At 36.5% G+C, this 25,468-nt stretch overlaps 1 protein-coding gene across 1 annotated transcript in view; it reads left to right on the top strand.

The window, feature by feature from the left end:
* The window catches only part of ZNF618 (zinc finger protein 618), a 224,605-nt gene that overhangs the window by 90,431 nt on the left and 108,706 nt on the right, over positions 1–25,468 (top strand). Inside the window, 1 exon segment of the mRNA XM_074293637.1 lies at positions 22,628–22,671. Coding sequence (XP_074149738.1) covers positions 22,628–22,671 — 44 coding nt within the window.

Below are 25,468 nucleotides of genomic sequence, written 5' to 3'. Positions count from 1 at the left end.
TGTCCTCCAGATTATCATATTCCAGGCCCTTCGATCAATTTAGAGTGGAAGCTACTAGAAGCTGAGTAATCCTGATTGTGACTCCTCAATATTAGAATGTTTTTTCCCCCTGGATGCTTGCAGTATTTTCTCCACGATATGATAATTCTGGATTTTAGCTATAATATTCCTTGGAGTTTTCATTTTTGGGTCTTTTTCAATCTTGGGTTTTTGCAATCGCTGTATTCCTTCAGTGGCCATTTTACCCTTTGTTTCTAGTATAGCAAAGCAGTTTTCCTTGATGATTTCTTGAAAGATGTTATTCAGGCTCTTTTTTGTCGTCATGGTTTTCAGGTAGTCCAATAATTCTTAGATTGTCTCTCATGGATCTATTTCCAGGTCAGTTCCCCCCCCCCCCATGTAGTATTTTACATTTTTTTTAAAATTTTGGTTTTGTTTGACAGATTCTTGATGTCTCATTGAGTCATTCACTTCCATTTGTCCAATTCTAATTTTAGTGAATTATTTTCTTCAGTTAGCTTGCTTTTAACCTCCTTTTGCATTTGACCAGTTAAACTTTTTAAAATGTTGTTTTGCTCATTGGATTCCCCCCCTCCCATTTCCCACCAATTCTGTTTTTTAAGGAGTTGTTTCCTTTTTCCATTCTGCCAAATCTATTTTTTAAGAAGTGGTTTTCTTCAGTATATTTTTTTCTATTTCACCAAATGTATTTTTTTAAAGAATTATTTTCTTCAGATAATTCTGTGTTTATTTTTCCAAACTTTTGAAAAGCTCTCATTTCCTTTTCCCATTTTTCTTCTCTCTTTTAAGATGCTTTTTCCAGTTCTTCCAAGAGAACCTTTGAGTTGAAAACCAATTCATATCTCTCTTTGAGGCTTTATCTGGAGGTGATTTTGCTTTTGGTGTCCTCAGAGTTTGGGATCTATTCTTTCCTGTCTTCATAGTAGCTATCTATGGCCAGAGTTCTTTTTGCTTATTTATTCATTTTTAAAAGTTGAGGTCTGTTGCTAGGGCACAGGAGAGATTGTCCTGAGCTTTATCTATAGGGTGACAAGGATTTTACACTGTCCTGAGCCTAGTGATGCTGCTGGAGGAGAGAGTATGACCAAGTCCTGCCTGTTACGGTGGGGTTCAGGGACTCACAAATACCCTTCTTTAGTTGCATTGGATATCTCACAGCTAATCCTCATAGTTAAAGGACCTCACAGCTGATCTACTGGCTTTTGTACCAGGACAGAGTAGCCAACCCTGCTGTATTTTGATTAAGAGCCTCTTGCTAGATTCCCCACCTAGGTCCTCTCCCATCCTGGGCCTTCCTGTGCCATGCTTGCGCTGGGCTGTGTCCATTCCTGCCCAATTGAAGCAGACTTTTCTGAAGTCCTTCCAAGCTATCTTCTGCTGGAAATTTGTTACACTACAAATATGTGTAAGTTCTGCTACTCCAAAATCTGTTCAGAGGTTTGATCTCGTGCTGATTCTGAGGGAAGTCAAGAAGCGTTGCACAAAGTCCTATCTACTCTTTGCCAGCTTGGATTCCTGAGAAAGGTTCTTAAAAGTAGAAATTAATTTGTTCCAGGGCTTTATCTACAGAGGGTTCTTAATACAATATACTTTTGTTGCTTGATTGCTTGCTACTTGGAATCAACTTGTGCCACATTTTGGTCCTCATATATTCTACTAATACGTTCACTAACAGATCCTAGCACTGGCTTCTCTGTCAGAACAGGAGGTATTTATGGGGTATCTACCACTCAGGCCAGACCTGTCTAGGTTAGGTTTTCTTGGAAATTCTCAGTAAGTGGTAACTTTTGTGTGATAGTGAATGGTTGATGCGATTGTAGCTTGTCATTGCACTGATTATTGTGTGTTAGAGTTCTCTATATTAATGGCTTATCTCTCTACCTACCTGATTGTGAGGTTGATGAGGGCCAACCAGTCTTATCTAACTTTTGTATCTCTCTCCCTAATCCTCGCAAGCATAATTCATGATTGTTATTGTGGTGGTGCTCATGGTTAAAACTATTTCAAGTGTTCTATCTTTTTCAGAGGTAAAGACATAATGAGGAGGAACTATTCTTTGGCCAGAATACGATTCCTTCTATTTTGAGTTCAGTCAGAGCATTCAGAGCCTTTTTTATAGCAAAAACATCACTTTGCCTCAAGCCATCTTGGACCAAGATTGCCTTTATTTTCATCCAACAAGTATTGGATATATTTAGACTCTTCTTACTTCCATCTTAGTGGAATTAGAGGGCTTTGAGTAGAGAATACTGGATATACTCTTGGATTGTGCTTGCTTTTGTCATATTGCTTATTTCTCTTTGTTGTAAAGCAGGAGGTATTGAGGTCTGTGAACTTAAAATTTTCTTGATAATTTTTCCAAAGATAATTGATCATAATCTAATATATTTTATGTATTTAAAAATAATATTCTTAGAAGACATTTGTAGACTTTATTATACTGCCAAAAGGGGTAATGACACAGTCAGTCAATATTTATTAATCATCTACTTTGTGTGCACTGTGCTAAGCATTTGACATTCAAAATGATGTAAAATAAACACTTGGGATTCAAAATGAGATAAAAGACAGTCTCTGCCCTCAAGGAGCTTACAGTTTAGTGGGGAAGACATCATGCAAACAAACAAACAAAAAAAACTATATACAGGATAAATAGAAAATAATTAAAGAAGGAAGGCGACATAATTAAGAGGGCTTTCTGTGAAAGTGGGATTTTAGATAGGACTTAAAAGAAGTCAGGGAAATAACCTGAGTGGAAGAGAGAGAAATAGGGGACAACTACAGAGAAAAAGTCTGGAACTGAGAAATGACATATCTTGCTAGTGGAATAGATAGGAGGCCAATGTCATTGGAATGAAGATTGGGGAGAGTAAAGTATAAGAAGACTGGAAAAATAGGAAGGGGCTAGGTTATAAAGGATTTTGAAATAGAATTTTTTATTTGTTCCTGGAGACAATAAGAATTCACTAGAGTTTAATGAATGAAAGTTTGGAGGAAGGGATGATATGATTGGACTTGTCTTTTAGGAGAATCTGTTTAAAAGTTGAATGGAGTAGGATTGGCTTGAAGTGGGGAGAGATAAAGAGCCCCTCTTCCAAAGCATGAATAATATTTTTCTCTGAATAATGGCCAGGAAAGTAATACAATGGTAAATGATAGTGTTATAAAAACAAATAACATCAAAAAAATTTTTTAAAGTTTAAAATTACTTATGTATGAGAGGGAAAACTTAGAACAATATAGTATAATTAATTGTTGTTCATCCTTTCTTTTTCAAAAAGAGACCAATGATGTCACAGGTGATGCCTTAACTTGTGAATAATTACAAGAATAAAAATGAAAAATTCTTGCCCTCTGAGAGCTTACAGTCCAATTATTGGATACAGAACTTTCATAAAACAGTTTATTCAGGTGGAGGTTTCCTGCCTGTCTTAGAAAACTGGTATGGGAAAAAAAATAAAGCCTAATAGTAGCACTATTCCTACTTAGTTTATGTGATCTTGGGGAAGTCATTTTGCTAATCTAGAACTCAGTTTCTGGACCTATAAAATGAAGGATTTGTACTGGGTGATGTCCAAATCTCTTCCAGCCTGAAGGGACTACTACCCCCACCCACCTTCTCAGGGAGCCTGTATCCTGTTTTTTTGAAAAGCAGCCTGAAAGACTCAGGAAAGGAAAACAGTCACCAAATAGTTTGCAAATATTCCTGGCTTTCCTAATTTCTCAGCAGGAGTCAACTGAGGCGTGTTGACCTTGCAATCCTCTGGTTTTCTTCTCTGTTAGGGGCTTTCATTCCTTTTTTTCCTCTTGACTCTTCATAGATTTTCAATTTTGTTAAAAATCTTAAGGACTTTCCCCCCTCCCCCCACTCCTTTCCTCAACCCCCAAACATGTGCTTGAAGAGTTGATCTTGTGATATTTATAGAGATTGCGGTTGGCTGACCAGGAGTTATTTTGCAATAAGAATTTCTAAGATTTCTACTTTGACTGTTTTCCGGCTTCTTATTTTCCTTTTTTTTTTTTTTGGGGGGGGGGGGGCTTCTTTTTTTAGAACATCTACTTTTTCCCCTCTGTAATTACTTCTTTTAAAACTCAAGTAAGTTCTGCCTTAAACATAATTTCTTCTTTTGCTCTTTTTTCTTTTTTCCTCCTTTGGAGTTCTGTTTTTCTTGGTATTTTTTCCCCCAGAGTAAAAATGGCTTCATCCCCACCCCATTAAAACACAACTACAAAATTTGTTAAAATAACAACAACAACAACAGTAAACAAACCAGTAAAGCAGCCACTTCATATCTCCAAATAAAAGAGACACATGCTATGAGACTGACAGTTTTGTAAGTGGAAAATAAATTTTTGGATGCTTTAAGCACATCAGCATGGCATTTCTTAGTACCTATTATGTGTTCTTCCTAGTGCTGGACCTCCCTGTTGGCCTAGAAACTAGAAAAATTGCCAACCTCCAGGGACCATAGAATTTAATGAGATAAGGCTTACATTTAGGAAACAGTAACACATAACAAAAGATATGGAAAAAGTGTTGAATTTGGAGTTAAGGAGATCTGTGTTCAAATCCTATCTCACCTAATTTATTTTATTTTTTTGCTCATCTTTTGTTTTCATGCTGCAGTTACTTATCTTAAGTATTTAAGTAAAGCAAGCTAAAAATGAATAGCTGTAGCTTAGGATGTAGTGGTAATCTTGACCTTTTAAAATTAAGATCTTTTTAAAGTCTCAGTTTGTCTGAGGTCATATCCATTCAGTGACTAAAAGCTGGATAGGAAATTAAATGACCCAATTTATCATCCCAAAATTTATCAATCTATGTCTCTCAAAATTTCTGGCCAGAATAGAAAACAATTGTTATTTAGACTCATTTTAAGCTATCAATACCTAAACAATGTACCATAGAAGCTTGAGCTGGGCCTATTATTGGTCAGCCAGTGAAAGCCAGAATGATCTGGGTCTGAGGCATAGTCAAGTAGCTCCATTTAAAATATAATGGGTTTATTTTCCAATTGATAAATTCTCCAAATTGATATCGAAGGATATGAACCGACAATTTTCAGATGAAGAAATTGAACTATTTGTAGTCACATGAAAAGATGTTCCAAATCACTATTGATCAGAGAAATGCAAATTAAGACAACTCTGAGATACCACTGCACACCCGGCAAATTGGCTAAGATGATAGGAAATGATAATGACCAATGTTGGAGGTGATATGGGAAAACTTGGACACTGATACATTGTTGGTGGAACTGTGAATACATCCAGCCATTCTGGAGAGCAATTTGGAACTATGCTCAAAAAGTTATCAAACTGTGCATACCCTTTGATCCAGCAGCATTATTTTGGGCTTATATCCCAAAGAGATATTAAAGAAGGGAAAGGGACCCACATGTGCAAAAATGTTTGTGGCAGCCCTCTTTGTAGTGGAAAGAAACTGGAAACTGAGTGGATGCCCATCAATTGGAGACTGGCTGAATAAATTGTAGTATATGAATATTATGGAATATTATTGTTCTGTAAGAAATGACCAGCAGGCTGATTTCAGAAAGGCCTGGAGAGACTTACACGAACTGATGCTGAGTGAAATGAGCAGAACCAGGAGATTATTTATTATACATGGTAACAACAAGACTATATAACGATCAGTTCTGATGGACGTGACTCTCTTCAACAACAAGCGAGATGATTCAAACAGTTCCACTTATTTAGTGATAAAGAGAGCCATCTACACCCAGAGAGCGAACTGTGGGAACAGAGGGTGAAACACAACATAGCATTCTCACACTCACACTTTGCTTGCATTTTGTTTTCTTTCTCAGTTTTTCTTTTTCTTCCTTCTTGATCTGATTTTTCTTATGGAGCAAGATAACTGTATAAATATGTATACATATATTGGATTTAACATGTATTTTTAACATATTTAACATGTATTGGACTACCTGCCATCTAGGGAAGGGCATGGGGGAAAGGAAAGGAAAATTTGAAATAGGTTTTGCAAGAGTCAGTGTTGACAAAATGACCCATGCAAATGTCTTGTAAATAAAAAGCTTTAATAAAAAAATACAATGGGCTTTATTTTTAAAGCCAGCTTTTCACAACTATATTTCAAGAAATCAAAAATGAAAACTGGACAGGGCAAAAGTAGATTGTCTCATCTTTTTTATAAGAGAAAGAGGAAAGGAAGAGGAAGACCAATATTTCCCATCCCAGAAGGCAGCTACTACTGTTCTCAGATAAATGATAAAGATGGCAAAGACAGTTAATACAAACTTTCTTCTAAGAACTTGGTTCATACGTTCCTTCAAGTATACATAGCATCTATGGAAGGAGTAATCTTAAACTTAGACAGTAATGAGTAAATAATGAGGCACAGGTATAAGAAATATGTTTGACAAAGTTAAATTCACATCTGCTCTGGAAGTCCTCCCTATCTAGAAACTGTGTGTGGAACATTTATTGCTGTTGGTCCTTGTACATGAGTTGGATTTGAGTGAAGCAGAGCTGCTCAGCCTTACTCTCTCCTCCAGTGTCATCAGAGTCCAGTTGCAAGGTGAAGGTCAAGATAACTGGCCTTGGTTTTAACTAATGGAATCACTATAGGACAATTGATTGACATGCCTATTGCAGATATGGTAGTGTTGATTTGATTACTGTTCTTAGAACTAATGGTACAAAAAAGTGTGTGTGTGTGTGTGTGTGTGTGTGTGTGTGTGTGTGTGTACAGGGTGAAAGTAGGAGATTGGAAAGAGATAGGTACATAAAGGCTGCATAACAGGATAGGAATGATAGGTCTGGGTAAATATGGTGAACTTAAAATGGAGTGCCATGTAGGGAGGTGGAGGCTGAGTGTATGAGTGTAGCACAAAGCTATCAAAATGTGTCATCTTACTGAGAGATACTTTGTATAACCATACTTCTCTGAAGCTAAGTTTTCTTCTTCATAAAATGAAGAAGATAGAATTTGTTATCTAGTTTCCAGGATTATGAGTAAAGCATTAACTTCTTGAACCTTGTTTTCCATCTGTTTCTGTCTCTCCAGATATATCTATATCTATATCTATCTATCTATCTATCTATCTGCACACATGCATACATACCCATGCATATACACACAAACATATATACTCCACACACATATATACACACACATACACACACGTATCTGCCATTATTATTAGCTATAGTAATAACCAAGGGCTACATTGTAAAGTCACATTGCTGTTGGATTTTAGAGAAGAGGAGGAATAATGAAGTTTGCAGAGTTTAGGGAAAGCTGCATTATCTGGGCTTTCAAAGACTCATTCTGCCAACATTTATTAAGCATTCCCCAGTTGTCAGAGTTGTATTCAAAGTTAAATGAGGAAGATTAGGTATAAGGTAAGTCACAGTAACTGTCATCAGAAAGCTTCCAGTATACAAGGAGGATTGAATACAAATACTAACATATTACATCATTACATGAAAGTGTTAGGGTTTTAGAAAACAAAGGCTTTGTGTGGAAGGAAGAGAAAGTTGTCACTAAAGTAAGGAGGAGTTAAAGTTTAGGGAAAGATAGTTTTAGGAAAGAGGTGATATCTGAGTTGATCTTTTAAGGATCTTTAGGAAGAATTCAACAGACTAAGAGTCTGGGTATTCTAGGCCTAGGGAACAATAAAAGCAAAGACATAGAATCAGCAATTTGGCTATTAGGGTGCTTTGAAGGGAGTGATAAGGTTCCAGGTAAGTAAGATTTGGGTTTTCTGAGAGATAGATGGGCATTTCAGGCAGGAAATGGAGAATTTTTAAAAGTGAAAGAGATCTTAGAGATCATATAATCTAATGTTTTATAGCTAAGGAAATGAAAATCTAGATAAATGAAGTGACTTTTTCATTTTTTACAAACAAATGGGAATATAACTTAAACTTTTGTTCCTTGACTTGAGCTGTGATGCTACCAGATAAGGTCTGGGTATCTGTGACCCTTTATTTTGCCCTCTCCATCTTTCCAACTATTCAAAATACCACCCACTGAGTAGTCATCAGTTTTCCTCCCATAGGATTTTGTTATTATTTTATGTGGTTGAAGGCCTTGAAATCTTTGCTTGTTTTTTTTTTTTTTTTCTTTTTGCAAAAATATATACTTCCTTGTTTTCTCTCTTAAGCCCAATCTTCCCTGCTATTGGAGTCACTGGTCTTGGAATAATAAGAAATGGCTGGTTCATCTAATGTGTTAATAGTGAAAATAGGGATTTTGTGGTCTGTGTGAGGGACGCCACCCCCAATTCCTATCACTATAGTAAGGACTTCAGGCTGTGGTCCAGGATTTGCACACCCCCAGCAGTATTCAGGTTAAGTTTCATGTTGTGTTTCTCTTCATGGTAGGATTCCTTCAGTTCTCAGAGTTTGATCCTCAGCTTTGTAGGTCCAAGAACCTGATTTTATCAGTATATCCAAAGAGTGAGTCAAAGACTCTGAAAAGACTTAATAATAAACCAGAATAGTTTGTAATGGGGAGTTGCATTTGACAAGATGGCAGAAGTGTCTGCACAAAGCCCTCCATTTTGGTAGATATCGGTCTGCTCAGGAGACTAAATCACAGTTTCCTCAATCCATAGATATTTCTGGCTAAAATAAAAGCACTTGTCACTTCTTCCCTCATTTCCTATATAGTGTGGTGAATTTCAGTATTTCTTTAATCAATCAGCTTCATCTACAAAGGTACTTCTCATCTGAATGAATCTTTGAAAGCCCAGAATTGTTGTAATCCATCCATACTTGGATGTGCATCACATCTGGATTTAGCTCCTAACTCTGCTACTCAATATTTCTGTAATTTTGGGAAACTATACCTCAGTTTTCTCATCTCTAAAATGGATGGGCTTCGCTTCTAAGATCCGTTTCAGTTTGAAACTGATAATCCTATGGATTCTTGTTTATAACCTCCATAAGTTCTCCTATCCCATAGCATGTTGGAGTACTTCCTGTTTATAGGATTTAACTCTTCCAGTAGAGCTTAGCATAGTACTTGGCATTATCCTTAATAGATGCTTGTTGACATGTTGACTAGCTTATCAGCTCATCCACCATTAAACAAAGAGTTCACATTTGGAGTACTAATAATTAAATCAATATTTGTAATCTAAAAACGTGGATGATTTTTTAGCATTCTTCCCCTTTTTCTGTGTCCAAACTATGGGAGTAGAAGGAGGACACTAAGAAGAACTAAAATCTTGTTTTCATTTTTATCTATTTATACCTAAACTTTCCCTTTTTAGATTCTAGGCAGCCAAACCCCTCTTTTTCTTGTAACAATGTTTACTTCATGGTGAGCATGTTACATTTAATTAAGTCATGTATTACTTTGCATTATTTATATTTTATTTACCTTGATGAGATTTGGGAAATGTCTGTGTCCTAGGAGCAACACTTTTTCTTTTTCCTAGCAACCTGAAATTTTAGAGAGAGGACTAGTGCTTCCATCCTCTTATGTACACACATGTGGATTAAAATTGTCTTCCTCCCCCCCTAAAAAAATCAGTTTTTTCCTTTCTTTGCTTCCTGTTTATTTAAGCTGAATATTTATCACATATTTAATGAGTAATCTGAGTCAGAGGAGACCTGGAGAGGCTGCACACCAGGAGGTAGTTTATGGCTGATCTGGTTTTAACTTGCTCTGGGCAGTTTTCCCTGGAGTTTCTTTAAAATCATAAACCTGAAGAGAGGAGAATTTTTCTGGAATCTAATCACATGATGCTATCTTTTATAAATTGAGAAATAAATTGTGCAAAGCATAATAGCAAAATAAGGAGCTTGAGTGTAAAAAAAAAAATAGGGCAGAATTTAGACAAAGAGTTACCACCCTTAACCCATAAACCTATTCCAATGAGAATGCTGTTGTTCAGTTTGGGGGTGGGACAAAATGGGGTGGGATGGGGAGTATTCTCTGTTGAGAATTACCTTTGGAGTATGTGACCTGTTCTGTAAAATTAACCTGGATAGCAAATATTCAACCATTGAAGAGAGATTTGATTTTTTTTAATGGTCAAAAGTTATTTGATGTCATCTAGTAAATAAGTCTTAATCATCAAGCTGGGGCCATACAAGTTGTGTTCATAAATGAGGTGTGGCTTAAACATAATGAGATTGGTTTTCTTGTGTATACCCCCAAAACCAAAGATATTTTTATAGTTTTGATTTTTCTTTTAAACTAAGATCAAATTGTAAGATGGATCATTTAGCATCTTTCCATTATGACTCCCTTAAGAATCTCAGACAGCCCTAGCAAAATCTGAATATCTAGGAAATTGACTAGTTGAAACCCATATCAAATCACTAAACATTTGTTGTACACCCACAGTGCTTCATGCCTTTGATGTCCCAGTCACATTGGCCTATTTGCGCCCCCCAAATTTGTCTGTGCAACCTTCAGTTGTACTCTCTCCCTATGAGAATGTCTTTGAATCCCTTGATTCTTTGGAGGTTTAGATCATGTATCTTCTTCCTTGTTCTCCCTAGTAGTTAATACCCTTTCCCCTTCTTTAGATTATTATATCTATATGTGTATGTACTTGGATTGTATGTGTTAGCATTGTATTTCCATGCTGGGGACAGTAAAAGGACCCATAACAATTGGATCCTATTCTCATGAAGCAAATATGGGATATAAGGTAAATAAATTGAAAAGTTAAAAAATAATACACAAACAGATCATTTATGGCAACAAGGGGGAAGATATATCCTAACGTAAGTAATCCACTCTGTTACTGCCAAATGACTTGTACAGTTAGTTCGTGACCAGCCTTGTGCTAAAGAACCCTCTTTTTAGTTAGGCAAAATGAACTTCCATGAAATAGAGCGACAACAGCTCACATTTCTCTATTGTTCCATGAGATTGGTTGTTTCCCAGTTTAAATAGTAAATATCCACAAAGAAGTTAAATAATTTGTCCAGGATCATGAAACTAGTAAATATTGAAACCAGGACTCAGTCTCAGTCTTTATATTCAGTGACCACTGTCCCTCCCCCCATCCCTCCCTCCCTTAGATACCCAATAATTGTCTGGGAATTACAGCTGTTAAATACTTAACTTTTTTCTCTGACCTAGAGCAAGGCCATATTCAAAAGCCCATCAACCTTTGGTCAGTGTCAGCTACTTGAGACTTGGGGGAACTCTCTGAGATCCAAGTTTGCATCCTGTTGCCCCTTGTCTGGTTATAGGTGAGGTGAGTGGGAACATGTTTTAATGGAAGACTGATCAGGAGCAGGGATCATTTTAACATTCTGAGTAATTATGGCATGATTAACAATCTGGCTTGTGGATGAAAAGGGAATTTTAAATGAGGCTTCCAGGCCTAGAAAAGAGGTATGTCCCTATCACACACTCATCTATTATGGTTTACTCACATTTTCTCCTATTGCTCTCATTAATAATAATGGCTCGTATTTATAATTCATAAATTTATAAACTGTTTTCCTCATAACATGAGGAGGTGGGTAATAGAATGATTATTATTTCTGTTTTATATAGAGGAGGAAACTGAGTCTTGCTTATCAGTCAGTCAACTAGTATGTGGGTACCTGTGATTATCCAGGTGTCTTAAACCAAAAGGTCCCTGACCTCTAAGATTTTATAGTCTATCAAAGAAATGGTACATATAAAGAAATATATGTAAAGTGAATGGGAGGCAACAGGAAGTCACTTCTGGGGCACAGGGCATCAGGAAGATTTCATGTTGGAGGTCATACTTGTATTGAATTTTATGGATCTAAGAAGTGGAGGTGAACCCAGAGGAAGAATATTCTAGGCTTGAAGATGAGAGATTACATGAGATATAGAGCTATTGTGTTGAGTCAGCCTGAATGTGGAGTATGTTATGAGGAGTCACATGTCAGTTTGGAAAGGTGGGCAGAAGCTAGAAGGGATTTAAAAATCAGAATTTGTATTTGATCCTAGAAATAATAGGGAACAAATTGAGGTTTTTGAGTAGAAGAATGACTGATCAGGATTGAGTGATCTGCTTAAAGTCATATGACTGTTGTGGTCAGTACTAAAATCCAAATCTTCTGCTTCCAAATTCAGAGCTCTTTTTACAATCCCTTGTTTCCTTCAGTCCCCGGCCATCTGTCCAGATATGATCCAATGACTGGCAGGAGTTACTGATTTGATATGTAGCAGCCCCAAACAGGAGTATGCCCACAAGCCAATAATTGGCTCTAAGATTGTGGGGTAGAATTATAGTTAGAAGGGGCTTTAGAAATTGTCCAGTTTAACCCCTGTGTTTTATAGATAATGAAACTGAGGCCCCGAGAAGGGAAAGGTAGTACTTGATGCTTGTTGTGTACTTCATGGCCAATTCTCTTTCCATTTCAACACTGTAGTCTTTCGGAGTAACTAGAGGATGTCCCTTCTTGAATTCTCCACTCTATAGGATGGTCCATATGTCTTTGGTGTTTGCTTGGGGAGCCAGGGATTCTTCTGTTTGGAATTGGAGAACTTGAACACCATTAGAAGAGCTGTTGTTAAAAGAGCTTCTTGGTGACCTTGACGTGAAAGGATGTGAAAGGGGAGCTTTGGAGAAGAATGGATGTGTTTTATTGATTGTATGTATATTTCTGCTGAAATGAAAATCAAGTGGGAAATGATTGGTTTCTTTTTGTCTTCATTGAGATGCATTTTTTTTTTGAGTCTTGCTCTTTGAGGTCAGATGTCAAAAAAATAAATCAAGCATCCTTGGAATGGGACCAGAGGAAGCCTTGAATTTTCCTGGCAGTATCCAAATGTAACCCGAGCTTTCTTCCCTCCTACTCTGGTCTAGGAGAATGGGGAAAGTTTGAGTGATTCCTGGTGAATATTACCTATGGGATAAGTGTAAGAGAGCAGTTTTAGCAAGGCAGGACTCTTCAAGGTGGAAGTGCTGATGGGACTTGAGAAACTTGACAATATAATGGCTTGGAAGAACTGTGGTTCTTGGGATAACAGAGCCATGGTTTTGGTGAAGGTGCAAGGCAAATCACACTATGTCCCTCTCCCTATGTCCTCCCATCCTGTTTTCCTGGATGAAACAGTGGAAAGAGGGTCTCGACCTTATTCTGTGTTATGGCATGTGTTTCTGGCATTCTTGTGATACCTAAGGACCCTTCTCATACTGATTATTTTTATTTTATTTTTTATTATAGCTTTTTATATACAAAATATATGCATGGGCAATTTTTCAACATTGACCCCTGCAAAAATTTCTGCTCCAACTGTTCCCCCCACCCCCTCCCCTAGATGGCAGGTAGTCCCATACATATTAAATATGTTAAATACAATATATGTATACATATTTATACAGTTATCTTGTTGCACAGGAAAGATCGGATTTAGGAAGAAAGTAAAAATAACCTGAAAAGATAAAAAACAAAAATGCAAGCAAACAATTATAGAAAGAGTGAAAATGTTATGTTGTGGTTCATACTCATTTCCCAGTGTTCTTTCTCTGGGTATAGCTGGTTCTGTTCATTACAGATCAATTGGAACTGATTTGGATCCTCTCATTGCTGAAGAGAGCCATGTCCATCAGAATTGATCATCATGTATAATGATTATTTTTAATGAATAAAAGAAACTACACAGGAATCCAAAGAAAACCAATTATATTGAAATACAGTTATCAGAATATTGAAAATAAAACAAGTTTGTGGACTCCAGCTTATAAAACCTTGCTCTATAGTCAGAGCATCTCGATTCAGATCTCACCACTGACACCAATTATCTGTGAGCTCACTAAGACTCTCTTCTGTGACAACAGGGAATTGTCTTCACATTCTCCAGTCCCAAATAGAAGAATCCTTGGCTTCCCCAGCAAAAACCAAGGAAGCCACACAGACCATCCTATTGAGTGAAGAGTTCTAAATGGGATTTCTTCTAGTCACCCTGAAGACTACAGTCTTGAAGTGGAAAGAGAATTTGCTATAAAGCCCATCTGGAGTTCAAGGCTGGGTTTTGTTGTTTGATGTGGGGCACATCTTTTCCCTTATCTGGGCTTTACTTTTCATTCTTTATAAAATGTAAGGGTTAGGCTAGATGAGTCCTACAGCCTCTCCTAACTTTAAATATTATCCTGTAATTTTATAGCCACTTACTGGCTTGTGGGCATGCCTCGGTTTGGGGCTATCCAGTATCCAATCAGTAATTCCTGCCAGGTAACTAAATCTTATTTGATAGAGGGAGTGGGATGAAGTCCCTGTCATCTCCTTAAACTCAGTTTCTTCATGTGTAAAATGAAGGGTTTGGATTAAATCAGGAATCCTTACTCTTTTTTGGTATGTCATAGACCCTCTGACAGTCTGCTGAAGGCTGTTGACCCTTTTTCTCAGGATCATGCTTTTAAATGCATAAAATAAAGTATATAAGATTACAAAGGAAACTAATTAAATTTCCAATTAAATGGAAATATAGTTAGCAGAATATTAAAAAAAAAAACAACACACACACACACAAAAAAAAACAAAAAAAAAAAAACTTGTAGAAGCCTGGGGTAAGATCTCCTTGGTATAAATGACAATCTCCAAAAGCCTAGAAAAAGGGAAAAGAAATCACTAGAAGGCAGCCTGTAAAGTGTTCCTGGAGACTTCTTGATGTAGACAGGAAGCCCAGAACTTGGAGAGTGTCCGAGGAACAATGTTAAAAACTGGTCCTGCTCCAACTCCTCTACCCTCAGAATTTGGTAATTTCCAGGAGTATAACAAGAAACTTGTCACAGTGGCACTTCCAAGTCAATTTATACACAACTGAATGTCCTACCTCCCTCCTTCCCCCAAACAAAATCAAACCAAAAACTGATGTTTCTCTCTTTTTTTTATCTTTTTTAACTGGCTCATTTATTTTTTTAAAGTTTTTTTAAATTAATTTTTATAATTATAACATTTTTTGACAGTACATATGTATAGGTAATTTTTTTTACAACATTATCCGTTGTACTCCCTTCTGTTCTGAATTTTTCCCCTCCTTCCCTTCACCCCCTCCCCTAGATGGCAGGCATTCCTATACATATTAAATATCTTATAGTATCTCCTAGGTACAATATATATGTGCAGAACCAAAATTTTTTTTGTTGTTGTTGCAAAGGAAGAATTGTATTCAGAAGGTAAAAATAATCTGGGAAGAAAAACAAACAAAAAAAATGTTCACAGTTTACACTCATTTCCCAGTGTTCCTTTTCTGGGTATAGGTGATTCTGTCCATCATTGATCAATTGGAATTGGATTAGCTTTTCTCTATGTTGAAGACATCCACTTCCATCAGAATACATCCTCATACAGTATCATTGTTGAAGTGTATAATGATCTCCTAGTTCTGCTCGTTTCACTCAGCATCAATTGATGTAAGTCTCTCTAAGCCTCTCTGTATTCCTCCTGTTGGTCATTTCTTATAGAACAATAATATTCCATAACATTCATATGCCATAATTTATCCAACCATTCTCCAATTGATGGACATCCATTCATTTTCCAGTTTCTAGCCACTACAAAAAGAGCTGCCACAAACATTTTGGCACATACAGGTCCCTTTCCCTTCTTTAGTATTTCCTTGGGATATAAGCCCAGTAGTAGCACTGCTGGGTCAAAGGTTATGCACATTTTGATAACTTTTTGGGCATAATTCCAGATTGCTCTCCAGAATGGTTGGATTCTTTCACAACTCCACCAACAATGCATCAGTGTCCCAGTTTTCCCACATCCCCTGCAACATTCATCGTTATTTGTTCCTGTCATCTTAGCCAATCTGACAGGTATGTAATGATATCTCAGAGTTGTCTTAATTTGCATTTCTCTGATCAATAGTGATTTGGAACACTCTTTCATATGAGTGGAAATAGTTTCAATTTCATCATCTGATAATTGTTCATATCCTTTGACCATTTTTCAATTGGAGAATGGCTTGATTTCTTATAAATTAAAGTCAATTCTTTGTATATTTTGGAGATGAGGCCTTTATCAGAACCTTTAACTGTAAAAATGTTTTCCCAATTTGTTACTTCCCTTCTAATCTTTTTTGCATTAGTTTTGTTTGTGCAGAAACTTTTTAATTTGGTGAAATCAAAATTTCCTATTTTGTGACCATTAGTTCTAGTTCTAGTTCTCCTTTGGACACAAAATTCCTTCCTCCTCCACAAGTCTGAGATATAAACTATCCTATGTTCCTCTAATTTATTTATGACTTCCTTCTTTATGCCTAAATCTTGGACCCATTTTGATCTTATCTTAGTATGTGGTGTTAAATGTGGGTCCATTCCTAGTTTCTGCCATTGTTGTTTTTCTTGATGGTACCAATATGGTCCCAGCAATTGATGTTTCAGTTATCCCTTCCACATTGAGGGGGGTCACTGCGATCTGCAAAATTCACATAAATTTTTTTAGCTCTCCATTTATACCACAGAAGTAGACTGAATTTTTCTTTTTCTTTTATGGAATCTTTACAATTTCTTATTGTAAAATTTACATTGATACTACACAATACTACACACATATTTTATGCATTTCTAGTTAAACATTTTCTGTGTTATCTGCATCTTCCACAAAACGTAAAAAAGTTCCCATTTACTTCCTTATACCAGCCTGTGATATATTGTAACTGCGATGGGGAAGTCGCCACATGATAACTATTCTTTTCTCTATTATCAACCTACTTTCTTAATCTTGTTGTAAATGCCTCTTTTCCCCTCAACCAATCTTATTCAGGTATTCATCTCTTTTCATCTGGATTATTGTGATGACCTGCTGCTATCAGGGTCTTTCTTCTCTCTCATGCCTCTCCTATCTGCTGCCTGGGGAACTTTAATATACAGCCTTCTCTGAAACTTTCAGTCAAACTGATCTATTTCCCCATCTTGATGACCTTTGTTAATGTTGTTCTCTATTATCTGATATTGATTCTTCTCCATCACAAGGAGGTAATGTTTGTCTTTCTCAAAAATGATCATGACTTCAGGAGGAGATGCCATGACATGCAAAGTGAATTGAGTGTAAGTGAGGAGAGATGTGCAAGGTCACCTGCTTAACTTTCCCCTCCAGAACTGTCTAGGTCCAGTAGTAAGATATAGTCAGGATGACTGGAGATGGTGTTGGAGACAGTAGGAGACCAATAGGTTTCAATTTGACTGAAGCAATGTTCAATTAGCGATGACTAGGCAAAGAAGAATATTGGTTCTAGAGTGAGAAAACTTTGAGTTCAAAGCCAGTTTCTGGTTATTGCCTCCTATGTGATTGTGGTTTTATCACTGAAATCCCCAGGTCTGTCCTTTTTAAAATGAGGGGGTTGAAGTAGATGTCTTCCAAGAACTTTTCTTGTTTTATATCTATAGTTCTGTGATCTGTGTTGAATGTCTTTTCTTTTTTTGAAGCGTGACTGATGTCCCCCTTTTTTCAATAGAATGATTGATCATTGCCTTGCATTTTTACATAAAGGTTATTCTAACCTCTCTTTTGTATAATAGTTACAAACAGATTTCTCTCCTCACCCTTCTCTCTCCTCTTAAAAGTGTCATCTCCTTCAGAATAGGGTCCATTTTGTATTTATCTTTGTAACTCCAGATCCTGGCACATTGCAGATTTTTAAAAAATGCTAGTTGAATTGAATTAAACTGAACCTTGAAGGATAAATAGGATTTAGTATGTTCAGATTGACTGCAACAAGGCACAATTTGGATTGTTTGGAAGTCAGATAATCTAGAGTAAGAGAGAATTTTTTTTTTAATTAAAGATCAGATGTTATTCTAAGAGACCTCCATCACACTGTAGATTATTCGAGTAGTGTAAATATTAGAATAATACAAAAATATTGTATTTTCCCTATGATGAATATAGCAGTGAACAAAATAATTTTGCATCCTATCACATTTACCCAAATTTTTAAAAAAACATGAAACATGAAAGTACTAACACAGTTGAATGATTTTTTTTTTTTTGTTTTTTTTTTCTTTCTTTCTGCATTTGCATGTTGGAAACGAAGAATTTGATTTTTAGTTTCAGCTTCAATTTGATCTTTCCAAAGAGCCTTTGTCATCTATGATCTCAAGCCTGTTTTGATTCAAGTCATGTGTGAAAAATGTTGATTCCCAGTAGGACTTTAACATTGCATGAGACTCACTTTAAACAGGGGAGGAATTTTGCAGAAATTTGTGTAATGGCCTTAGAACCAGTGTTGTGATAGGAAAGGGGGGAGGAAAACAAATCAGTTGTTACCCAAAAATCTCAGAAAAATCAGAATTATTTTTATTCATTTATAAGCTGATCTTTATATTGTTATCACAGCCATATCCAAGTAAGTATGTGTATGTTTAGAAGAGTAGACAAAAAAGACTATATGGGGTGGAGTGTTAAGAGGATGCATATTCTTTGAAGACCACAGGGTCCCGCCATCTCTGATCATTATGATTTTGTTTCTTTGGGAAAGGAAGGAGAACTGTATAAAGTTTAGGACTAGGTAAAAAATTTCCAGGAAATTGCCCTAATAAATGGGCGATTTGGGAATGTGTAGTGTTAACCTCAACCAATTTCATCTACTGTCCTTGACCAATTTAATTGTTGGAATCATCAGCAAATACCAGGGCAAACATTTTTTCCCATTCCTGAGCAATGAGTTAGGGATATTTTAGATACTTCTGGAATCTTCCCTGGCTTCCTGCTATCTCTCTCTTTCCCCCTCCTCCCCAAGCTATTAGGGCTTGCTAGATAGCATTTTCAATACTATAGCTGTCATTCAATTATCTTCATATAGATCATATTCTTTGATCAATTATCTGAACTGGATAATTTTTTTATCCAAGCATAGTTTCTCTAGTCCCTGGAGCTATACTCTGTGGTTAGGTTCCTTTTGACATAGATCTAATTTTCATGAGGACGTGCTACAATCTTGAGCAGTCTACTATTTGCAGGGACCCATGAAGCTGTTTTTCCCCCATTGTGTGTGCATGACAAATCATTAATTTGTGATGGATTGCTTGGAATTGTGGGTGCCCCGCCATTCTTCCTGTAGCTGAACAGCTGTATGAAAAATGAACATATCAGTGCTTGTGAAAGATTGGAGATCTAGCCAAAGCAATTACATTGGTGCAGCCCTTCCCCCCACCCTGGACTTTCCCGGGCAATGAAGGAAGGAAATTTTTACCAGAAATTTCTCAAGTGGCTTAAAAAAATGAGAGAGAATAAAAAAAATTATTCTTTTTGGTAATTGAATTAAATCTTTATCTCTTCATCTCTTGCAGCAAGCTTCCAACACACATTGGTCCCCCAAGTGCCTCCATTTCAGAGAGGCAAGAGGAATATTCAATAATGAAATTTCACCTCATGAATTTTTTTAAAAAGAAATAAAATTGTGATTTTTTTTTTTTTTTTTTTTTTTTTTGGTGATGGTGGTTGCTATTCCTTTAAGATTTCAGAAACATCCCAGTGCACTAAATGTGACCTCCATAACTTTTAAATTAAGAATTTATGCTGGCTTGAAATTTATGAAATATTTCAGCATGAAAGAAAGCCTTTTTCCCTCAGGAAAATTGAGCAATAAATCACAGTGCTGTGGATTTACTGCCCTACAGCCAGCCAGAGATAGGATTTTTTTTTCTTCATTCTGAAAAAAAAAATGTAATCATATAAGACAGCTTAGTTGCCATCCTCCCACTCCCTAGAATTTTTAATTTCAGCTGTTTCTGCTTGGATTTATTTCCAATATTCCTGCTCGGCTTTTCAATTTCCTCAGTTATTAAATTTTAATTCAGTGCATTAGCATTTAAATTAAAAAAGGGTTTATTTTATCGAAATCGTTGGCTGGCCCCCATCCTGTAGCACACGAATTGCCTGTTCCTGCCATTTGCTCAAAATGTGAAATGCAGCTAATGTCTTATAACTTACATTTGCACAAATTCAGAAATAAAATTTCTGGGTTTGGAATAATATTGTCTTTCCAAGAAAACCTGTAATAAGAGGATGGAAAAGGCAACTGAGGGGCAGATTTTGGGCTGGAGAAGGGATGATAGCATATCTCATTTAACCAAATTCTAAGAAAATTATGTTTAGGTATGATTGTAGTTGAAAGAATGGGGTTGGGTTGGAATAGGCTTGGATAACCTTCCTTACTCAGACCATAGTAGAGTGAAGGTTGTGTCTAATATATCCAACTATCTTGATCAACACCTTCTTTTTCCAGTTGGCCATTCACAGATCTGAGCAAGAGTAGTTGATCAATCCTTGGTGAGTTCCTGGAATAGTTGTCTGTGGCTTTCTTTTGACAGATCTTTGACTCCTTTTGATCATTAACTATGGGCTCATCAGTAGAAGGGATTGGTAGTATCCATTCTACTTGATTTTACTCTCTTTACTCTTGATTCTTTCTGTGATCACCATTGTCATGCTATTGGCTTGATTTCATCTGTCAAAGGGTTCCATTAAGTGTATGGGTTTTTCAAATCAAAGCTAATTAAAATTAATACCATTTTTTGAGAATTTTTGCAAAATTCCCCTGACAGCCTTTAAAAGTAGATTGTTAGCAAAACAATGCTACCTTTGTTTTGGATTGGAAACATCCAATTGTTTCCAATTGGATTGAAAATTGCTGGGTGCGAGGTTTTTTGAAATCATTGGCTTTCCCCAGATAGATTCTGCATGCCATTTTTGGGTACAGATAAATTTATGCTGTTTCTTGATCTTCTTTGACCTTAGGTCCCCAGCTTCAAAGCTTAGGTATAACAACTCCCAACAGTCATCTCTGATAACTTCCTGAGATCATTCCTGCCTTAAGAAATGACTAGCAATAATGAAAAACTGAAATCAGACTTTACTTTCTGGTTCGATAACTAGTAGAGTTAACTTTTGCAAACCTTCAACTGAAAATTTCTTCTTAAATCCCTCAAGGGCTATCTTCTTATTCCCTATCCCCAGAAAAAAGTACTTTGTACACAGGAGATATGCAGATAATGCATTGTGAGGAAAAGAATCCCTCCTCTGCAGGTAACTAACTTTGTGACCTTTAACAACTCTTGGGGCCCTTTTGTTATTAATTGTGGATGACACTTCCTGTCTTGGTTTTATGAGCATCAAATAAGATTATAAATAAGAAAGTGCTTCACAAAGTTAAAAGTGCAATGCCAATATAATTAATATTATCTTAATAATTAAAATATAGCCTCACTATCTCCATTTTATAAATGACAAGATGAAGATTCATAGAGATCAGGGGTAAGAGGGATAAAAGACAGACGCCTATAACCTCTAGCAAGACAGTCCTAAGAGAAGAGAGAAGAGCCCAGAAGGTGGAGGAAAAGAATCATCATGGAAAAACCCTTTGTCTTTATGTCTGAGATTTCAGGCAGCACAAAGCATATATAGTCAGGGTTGTGCAGAACACAAAAGAGCATAGAAACAGGGAAAACCACCTACAGACATCACCACCAGTCCTGCACCATAGTGAAGAATCCTTACCCGACATGAGTATGTGTTCTCACATAGACACTTTCTTTTTTCTTTTTTCTCTTTTCTTTCTTCCTAGATAATTAGCTGTACAGTTACATTTAGTGGAATAATTGCAGTCTAGACCACCAGCCAAGAGGTCCTGTATCTTTTTGCTTCAGAGCACAAGAGTAAGGGGCTGGTGCCTTCATCAGAATTATTGCAAGCAACAGCTATCTTTCTTTCCCCATAGCTCAATTGTCCCGCCTTCCTAATTGTGATAGAATAGACACGCTTAAAAGTGAACTTGTCTTTTTTTGGAAACACATCTTAGTAGTCTTTCTTAGAACCCTTTTCTTCTGTAACTCTCAGAAAAGGCTTTCTATCCTTAACATTGTTGCTGAATGTTTCATTACTTAATGAAAGATACAGGAGCCATACTGTTTTCATTCTGCATTCATGGTGACTAGGAATGAATTGCCAAAGTCAGCAAATGAGTTATATGCCAAGTAGGGATTGAGAACCCAGGAGTCCTGTCTTCTCCCATGTCCATCACCTGCTATTACCTCATCTGTGCATCTTTCATTTGTCAGCATTCCAACAAGATATTAAAAAATACCTTCCACTATCCTTGCGCTTCTTGCCTGCACTCACGTTGGAAAGATAGAATATTTTAATGTAATAGGATTTTTCTCCAGTTGGCAGGAATAAATCTGCTGTTCCTGTTTTATTGGAAATCCCAGCTGAAAATAAAAATGGTGCAATTCAATCTCAGATTTAGCTGGTTACTTACTTTAAACCAAGTCCCTTGGGCACTGCAGTAGTTGGTGTTTGGTGTTTGCAGAAATGATGGGCACCAAGACAGAATTTAAAAGAGCAGAACTAAGGCAGAAGTAGAAAAAGAATGGTTCTTCCAGCTTAGTACCAGAGTTAGATTTAGCAGAAAGGGAGCTAGTAGCTTTTTCAATGCATTAAGATATGATGCCCTCTGTATCTAACACATCTATTAAAAGGAAGGCAGATGCTGTCATCAGAGATCAGGGACATCTTTACTCCATCCCTGAAGCCACTCTATAGGTTTGGCTTGTGAATGTACATGCTTGACTGGGTTGAGTATTCCTGCTGGTGAGGGTAAATCTGGCGTGTTTTTGGCATCCCTTGATATGGATATGTTTTGTTTTGTTCTGTTTTTTAGGCTGAAGGGGCCGGTGCTACCGGAAGGAGGAACACAACTAGCAGGTATGTTCCTTCTGAATTCAATTCAGCAGGCATTTATTTATTTTTTAAAATATTTTATTTTTTTTCCCAATTGCAAGTAAAAACAATTTTTGCCTTTTGTTTTTTAAAAAATTTTGAGTTCCAAATTTTCTCCATCTTTCCTTTCCCTTCCATGAGATAGCAAACAATTTGATATAGGTTATACATGCAAAACATATTTCCATATTTGTCATTGTTTTGAAAGAAAACACAAATAAAAAAGAAACCAAGAAAAAAATAAAGAAATAAAAAATAGTATGCTCAATCTGCATTCATATTCCATTAGTTTTTTCTCTGGAGGTGGATAGAATTTTTCATCATAGATCCTTGGGAATTGTCTGGCATCATTTTATGTAATAATGCTTTTTACAGTATATAATGTTCTCCTGGTTTTACTTACTTCACTTTGTATCAGTTCATGTAAGAGTTTCCAGGTTTTTCTGAAAGCATCCTGCTCATCATTTCTTATAGGATAATAGTATTCCATCACAATCATATACCACAACTTATTTAGCCATTCCCCAGTTGATGAGCAAACACCCACATTTTCCAATTCTTTGCCACCACAAAAAGAACTGCTGGAATTATTTTTTACATAAAGATCCTTTACTTTTTAAAATTTCTTTGGGATACAGACCTAGTAATGTTATTTCAGTAGGCATTTATTATGCATTTGCTGTGTGCAAAAGGCATTGGGTTAGGTCCTAAAGATCCAAAGACCAAGGGAAAAACAGTTTCTGTTCTCAGGATTTTACATTACTGAGATTAGTAATGGGATGGAGTAGAGTATGAATAAAACCTGTGCACAGAAAAGGAAACATAAGATCATTTGAAAAGGGATAGAGTATTAACTAATTAGGGAATCCAAAAAGGCTTCTTGCAGGAGTTGCCACTTCTCTATATCTTCTCTTCCACTGTCCTCATCTGATTAAAGCAGGATACTTAGAAGTCCAAACTCATAAATTAGAAATAGTCACACTTATACAAAGAAAAACTTTAAGACAAATTATTCCCAGAGTCATATTCATCTTTTTACAAGTATTTATGTATTTTTAGAGGCTGGGAAGAATTGTCCTCCTGATCTTTGATGGTCTTGTGTAAGAGTGGTACTTTTGTTTCAAAAATGGGGACTTCATTTGCTGAAGAGCTTCAAGAGAAAAGAAAAAAATCACATGGAAAAGCGATGATGCTACTTTTTTTTCTTTCTTGTTTAAGATTTTAACTTCTACTCATCTAAACCATTTTTCAGCCTTCTACACCCTCTGTTTAGCAAAGAAGCTCCCTTGGTAACATTTTATTTTTTTCCAAGCTTTCTCAAAAGAGAACAGAGGCAAGATAAGGATTTGTAACCTGTTCTATGTCATCCACTCCTTTTTGCAGTCTGAAGTGGTTCATTCTCAGAATAACATCTTTAAATGCATAAAATACATAGGATGACAAAGGAAAGGCATTTGTATTGAAATACAATTATAATTTTTTTAAATTCACAGACTATAGTTTAATAGCTTTAATTCTAAAATATCATCTATGTCTCATGTGTAAGTTTGTGTAAGACAAAAACCTCAGCCACAAACTGTCATAACCTTACTTTATTCTCTAGAAAATTAAACTAGTAGGAGCCCAGAGTCTAACCCAAAGTACTCCTCAGAAGAGATAAGGAACTTTTTTAGCTAGCACATACCTGAGACCTGAACCACACTCTTGTTCCTTTATTTTTCTTAATTTTTTCTTCCTCATTTTCCTCCAGGCAACCTTTGTCATTGTCTCTCCCTCCCAATAATATCAAATTGGTGTTTGAAGTGTCCATCACTTTTCTTTTTCTTTTTTGGTTAATCTGTGGGAAATTTGTCCATATCCTGGGGGACGGAGAAGGAGCTGAGGGGGATTGGGCTTTTGAAAAGTTATCTTCTCTTTTTGTTTGAAATCTTAGCAGTATTGAGGAGTACCCAATGGCATGATCCATTTCACGATTACTAAGTGCATACTCTGTGTACAGCACCATGTTAGGCACTGGGATACAAAAATGAAAAATGATATTTTTCTTGTCCTCAAGAGCTTATGGTCTGTTTTGCATGGATGTTATGATGAAAAGTAATGTTATGTCCTTTGAAACACCTAGGATGGTGTTACAATGTAGAGACACATGAGGGCACTCTAAGCAAATAGCATCTATTTAGTGTAATAAATCATTTATTTGTGACATTTTGGTATGGGTGGGGAGGTGCAAAAATAGAGCCTTTTGTTATTGACATTGTTTTAGAAATGATGAATTCTGACTTGTGTGTTTGATAGCTTGGCCACCAAAATTTTTTTAAAGATCTGTCAGATATCTGGAAAGATGATAGATAGAACATTTATTGAATGCTAATTAGATTCTAGGCAGTGGGCTAAACAAATAAAAGGTCTCTGGTCTCAGGATGCTTATATTTTAATGAGAGAACACATATTAAAAGGAAGCAAGAAAGGGCAGATATACATGCAGGGCAACATGGTATGGGGATAGTTGGGAAGTGAAGGCCTAGTTCAGGGCAGGATAAAGTGGAAGCTCAACCTGACAGGGCCTTAGGGTCCCAGGAGTAGAATCCAGGTTACTGATAGAGGGTTGGAAAGTGGGGGGAGGGGAAGACACAGAGTTGATAGTTTGAGTAGAGAAGACATATTAGAGTATAAGATGTGAAATATTGGAGTTCAAGGGATTTTAGAGTGTAGAATATTAGATCTGGGAGGGCCTTCAGAGTCTCACTCCTGTCATGTTATGTTGTCAAGAAACTGGGGCCCA

Source organism: Sminthopsis crassicaudata, chromosome 2 (genome assembly GCF_048593235.1).
Source record: "Sminthopsis crassicaudata isolate SCR6 chromosome 2, ASM4859323v1, whole genome shotgun sequence".
Classification (NCBI taxonomy): Eukaryota; Metazoa; Chordata; class Mammalia; order Dasyuromorphia; family Dasyuridae; genus Sminthopsis; species Sminthopsis crassicaudata.
Note: the sequence above shows the minus strand (reverse complement) of the source record. Positions and strands in the feature narration are given on the sequence as shown.